Source organism: Ipomoea nil, unplaced genomic scaffold (assembly GCF_001879475.1).
Source record: "Ipomoea nil cultivar Tokyo-kokei standard unplaced genomic scaffold, Asagao_1.1 scaffold0642, whole genome shotgun sequence".
Lineage (NCBI taxonomy): Eukaryota > Viridiplantae > Streptophyta > Magnoliopsida > Solanales > Convolvulaceae > Ipomoea > Ipomoea nil.
In genome coordinates, this window is record NW_017617070.1 from 6,936,920 (window position 1) to 6,941,567 (window position 4,648).

Sequence of the window (4,648 nt, forward strand, 5' to 3'; positions counted from 1 at the left end):
AATGAAAAAACATATATAAATGAAGGGATTTAGATATTCGAGGCGCCAACATTTTATTTTGGGTTTAATTCTTATTTCTTTATTTTATTTTATTTTATACTTATGAGAATCTAAGCTCACTGGATCCCATTTCTAAATCTTCGACGTTACTCCGATCTAGTGGGATTTGACCCTCCTCCAGACTTTCCATACTCCAGTGAAATTTGACCCACACACTGTTATCTCCCGTCATGACCTTTAAGTCAAACAACGAATCAACTACTCTAAGCTCCGACCTCCAAGAATGAGATGATTTTGAATTATTTTTTATTATTATTGAAATTCATTTTTGTGTGACCAAAATATTGGATAATGAAACAAACCTAATTTTTTTATAAAAAAAAATGGCATAATTAACCAATAAAATTAAACCATTCATGATTTATGAAGTTCTACTGCATGTACTTTCAAATTTTAAATTCTACTCAATCATTTTTACTCTTGATGTTACAAATAAATGATAGACTATTATTATCATGTGGCTCTCAAAAAAATGTCTATATAAAAAATTTAAAAGTGAGTAAAATTTGAGAATAAAACTTGGTCAGTTACTAATTTCCCAGATTTATGTATTGAGTTTGGGAACAATGATTTTTTATTTTTATTTTTTTTATTTTTTGTGAAAAAGGGAACAATGATTTATGTATTGCATAATAATACTCTTTGGGAACAATGCATAATAATACTCTATACTATTAATGGTACTCCGTACACAAAAATTGAGAATATTTTTCTACTCAAAATCTCTCGCCATTCTGTTCATCAGTCAATCCGAGGTCTAAAATCTTGGTTTTCTACTTCAAAAGCATCAAAGTAGAAGAGAAGATCAGATGTTTCCAAGATTGGTTCAACCCAGAGATACCATTGGCTTAACTCAGGAAGATCTTCACCTTCAGGGCAGTAATGGCAACGCTCAGACCCATAGGGTCTCCGGCGCCGGCGACCCTTGTCTGGTCCTCACATCCGATCCAAGGCCGCGCCTCCGTTGGACCGCTGACCTTCACGAACGTTTTATTGACGCCGTTACTCAGCTCGGCGGTCCTAGTAGTCAGTATCCCTTTCACCCCGCCTTTCAACTCTACTGATTGGACTTCTTTAGTTGGATTTTAGCACATTTATTTATTTATTTCGTTTATTCAAAATGAATGTTTTTTTGTTATGTATACGCTGTGATCTACCTATGTGTCATTCATTTTCTTGTTTCTCACAGATTGCGAGTATGGGTTTAGAGTTCTACATTGTTTGAGCCTGTTAAGATTGTAAAAGCTGAATCTAATTGATGAAAATGAATGTTTGTACTAAGTTGCTTAGTGGGTTGAAAATGTGATTTTTCTCGATTTAGTCTTAAACGTCTTTTCATGCTTAATTGGGTCATTGACTTTAATGGTTTTACCTAATTGAGTCCTCAATAATACCTGATATATAGTCTTCAAGGGTCCAATTAAGCACAAAAAGACTTTCAGGACTAAATCTAGAAAAACCACTATAGTCGAGTACTAAATTGGGTATTAACTCTGGCACAACAGAGAGTAGAGCAGATTCGGCTATAGAAAGTATTTGCAAAAATTAATAAGTGTATACACAGAGAATGTTGATTGCAATACCAAAGAGCTCACATAGACAAGAACTTGCTCACTTACCTGCTATAAATATTAATTTTGTTTTGGCTGATAATCATATCAAGAAATTGTGTATGGCCTTGTCAGAGTAGTAATGATAATACAAGATATGAAATGAAAATTTTCTGGATTGAAATGAATCTGGTTAGATGTATTCTTTCTATCATTTCAGTAACTTAAATGGAAGTTAGAGCAAGACTAAGAACATTATAGATAATTAGAGCATATAATTTCAGTCATTTACTAGTCTATCTGCTTGCAGAAGCTACTCCAAAGGCCATCATGCGCACAATGGGTGTAAAGGGGCTTACGCTCTTCCACCTGAAGAGTCACCTCCAGGTGTGATTTAATTCTTTAATTTTCTTCTCTTCCCTTAACCCCTTCTTGGTAAAATGTAAAGGAAAATATCAACTTATCAGTGGAGCTTAAAATTGGCTTGCATCCTGTTAGTAACATGGCCTTCTTTTTCGTTCTTGCAGAAATACAGACTAGGTAAGCAATCTCAGAAAGATTTTGGTGAGGCTTCCAATGATGGTAGGTTTAGTTTTTAACTCATTTTTGTATGCCTCCTCTTCTTGCAGCTGCTTGAGTCCCTTTACATGCCTGTTACCGAATGGCTTTAAAATAACTTGATCTTGCGTTAATGTGGTGCCTTTAGGTTTACTTGAAATGATTTTATGCTGAAATTGTCACTCTTCTCTCATTTTTATATCCAGTCATGGGCCTTCTCCTGTAGCTGCCCATTGAGAATGTGATTCCTACTATCTTCTCAGACTGAAATTTTGAAAAAAAAAAAAAAAAAAAAGGAAATTAAATAGTGAACCCAGCACACCATGTTTGATTCACCCTAAATAATGTTCTTTATGACAGAAAAGAATAGTCATCAAGAGTAAGAGGTAATGTTCTTAGTACGGAGTAATGTTTATTGAGCTTTGTTATGCTTGCTGAGCCCAGATTCAGTGTGCAATCAGAGAGGATAGACTGTCTTATCGTATAGACATGATGATAAGTTGATACCAGAAAGCATCACACAAAGAGCATGTGTTTTGTTTTTGTCATTGTAACCTTTAACTGACATCTTTTCTTGCTGACTCGAAGGGCTTTCAGCTGCGTACTCCTTAGAAAGCCCTTGCTCCAACAGTGCTCCTCAAAACCTTCCTGCTCCTGATATAAATGAGTAAGAGCTAATTGTTTGTTTCTTTGCTTTAGTGAACTATACAGTGCGTAAATTTCTAAGTTCCAATACGGGATTTAAGCTTTTCTAAAGATTGAATACCGACTTCAGGGGTTATGAAGTCAAGGAGGCATTGAGAGTTCAGATGGAAGTCCAAAGTAAATTGCATCTACAAGTTGAAGTAAGCTTCCTTTCACTATTTTGGAATGGTTAATTTGTTTCAAAATGTTTCTTCACGTAAATGATTCTGGAGATAAGTGAATGGAGAGCTGTTATGCAATGCTGTTCTACTATTAATGCTTACTGACATTATTGATAACTACTGGATTTGTGATTAGATGATGCTTGTTTGAGCATATAATATAAAACATAAATATGCAGTCCAATTAGCAGCCTAGGTTTTTAGTTGAGATTTGGTATCTCTGCACCACCCGATAAAAAGAGACTATGGTCCACGTGTTGCTTGGAGCCCGTCAAAAGTAACGGGCTCGCACACATTAGGGGGTGTGTTGAGCATATAATATAAAAACATAAATGTGCAGTCCAATTATCAGTTTAGACTTTTAGTTGAGATGGAAAACATAAAATAAGAGAAAAACATATGAGTTTATAACTTTATAAGGCTATGTATTAGCTAATTGATTGAATTTAATCTTTTAGTGTGGTTTGACACGTGCATTGCCTATTCAGTCCATATTGGTATTGTCCAAAACTTTTGTTTTAGGGGAGGTCCAATCCAATTTCAAGTGGTCAAGCCACTTGAGGGGAGGGTTAAGAGTCCACATTGATAAAAATAAGAGAAAAACATGAGTTTATAAGAATCTTTTAGTGTGGTTTGGCCGATGTGCATTATAGCCCAATTGAGTGGCCCTAGCCCAATCTTAGATTATAACACTTCAATTGCTTGTACTAGTGTTCCTTAGCTAACTTATGCATAATTGCAGCAACTTATTTGTACAAACGTAGCTGATTCTCCAGTTTACTACACAGGCAGAAAAGCACTTGCAAATCCGCAAGGATGCTGAACGAAGGTACCTAGCCATGCTCGAGGCAGCCTGCAAAATTCTTGCTGATCAGATTATAGGAGATGTTGTACCAAACACCGAGGGAGAAAATTTCCAGGGATTAGGCATAAAGACAGCACTTAACCAACCTGTATACCCTTCCGATCCTGCTGATATACGTACTGGCCAGGGCAGTGAAGAAGCATCCCCCAGAATTAATACACAATGCAATGATGGTTCCACCGAAAGCTGCCTGACTTCGCATGGGAGTCCCGCTGGGCTGCCTCTGGATTCCTCATCTCCCGGAGGAAAGAAACGAATGTTTAGCATGGATTCAGCGGCCGCTTCATTTGTTTGGAGGGAAGCGGATACGAGAACACCTGGCATGCATGTGGTGCACATGAATTCTCTCGGGATTAACAAGTGTAATGAACAAAAGCTTTCTAATTGACTTGTGCTACAAGGAGAGAAACACATCTAATTGTTTCAGCATTTGGCTATGTTTAGAAGTGTTTGTAACCCCTATGTTGATGGAATTCTGCAAGCTGTAAAGAAAAGCTGCTTATAATGAATTGTGCCTGCTTCCTTTGTGCCTCTGTATTTTTTAATTTTTATTTTATTTTTGTTAAAATTAACACTTCAGATTTTTCCAATCCATTATACTACTGCTGCAGCATAGTATGGAATTTAGGAGCTTCCATGTTTCACTGTTATTATATCTTTTATAAAGACCAAAATACTACTATGTTGGTTTCTTGCCTTTCCTTTGGGAGGGACTCTCATTGGCAAATTATAATGTGGACTATGGTCTA

General features: G+C 36.3%; 1 protein-coding gene across 2 annotated transcripts; it reads left to right on the forward strand.

The window, feature by feature from the left end:
• The first annotated feature begins 741 nt into the window (after positions 1-741).
• Positions 742-4,428, forward strand: LOC109174589 (protein PHR1-LIKE 3-like). 2 transcript variants are annotated; one of them, XM_019323822.1, is made up of 6 exons: positions 742-1,086; positions 1,921-1,997; positions 2,138-2,192; positions 2,757-2,835; positions 2,944-3,013; positions 3,823-4,428. In XM_019323822.1, exons 1-6 carry the CDS (start codon positions 870-872, stop codon positions 4,285-4,287), a joined length of 963 nt encoding a protein of 320 aa, XP_019179367.1. In that variant the 5' UTR covers positions 742-869; the 3' UTR covers positions 4,288-4,428. The 2 variants fall into 2 exon arrangements, with proteins under 2 accessions (XP_019179367.1, XP_019179368.1); XM_019323823.1 differs by having other exon boundaries at positions 743-1,086; positions 2,138-2,150.
• Positions 4,429-4,648: the final 220 nt, after the last annotated feature.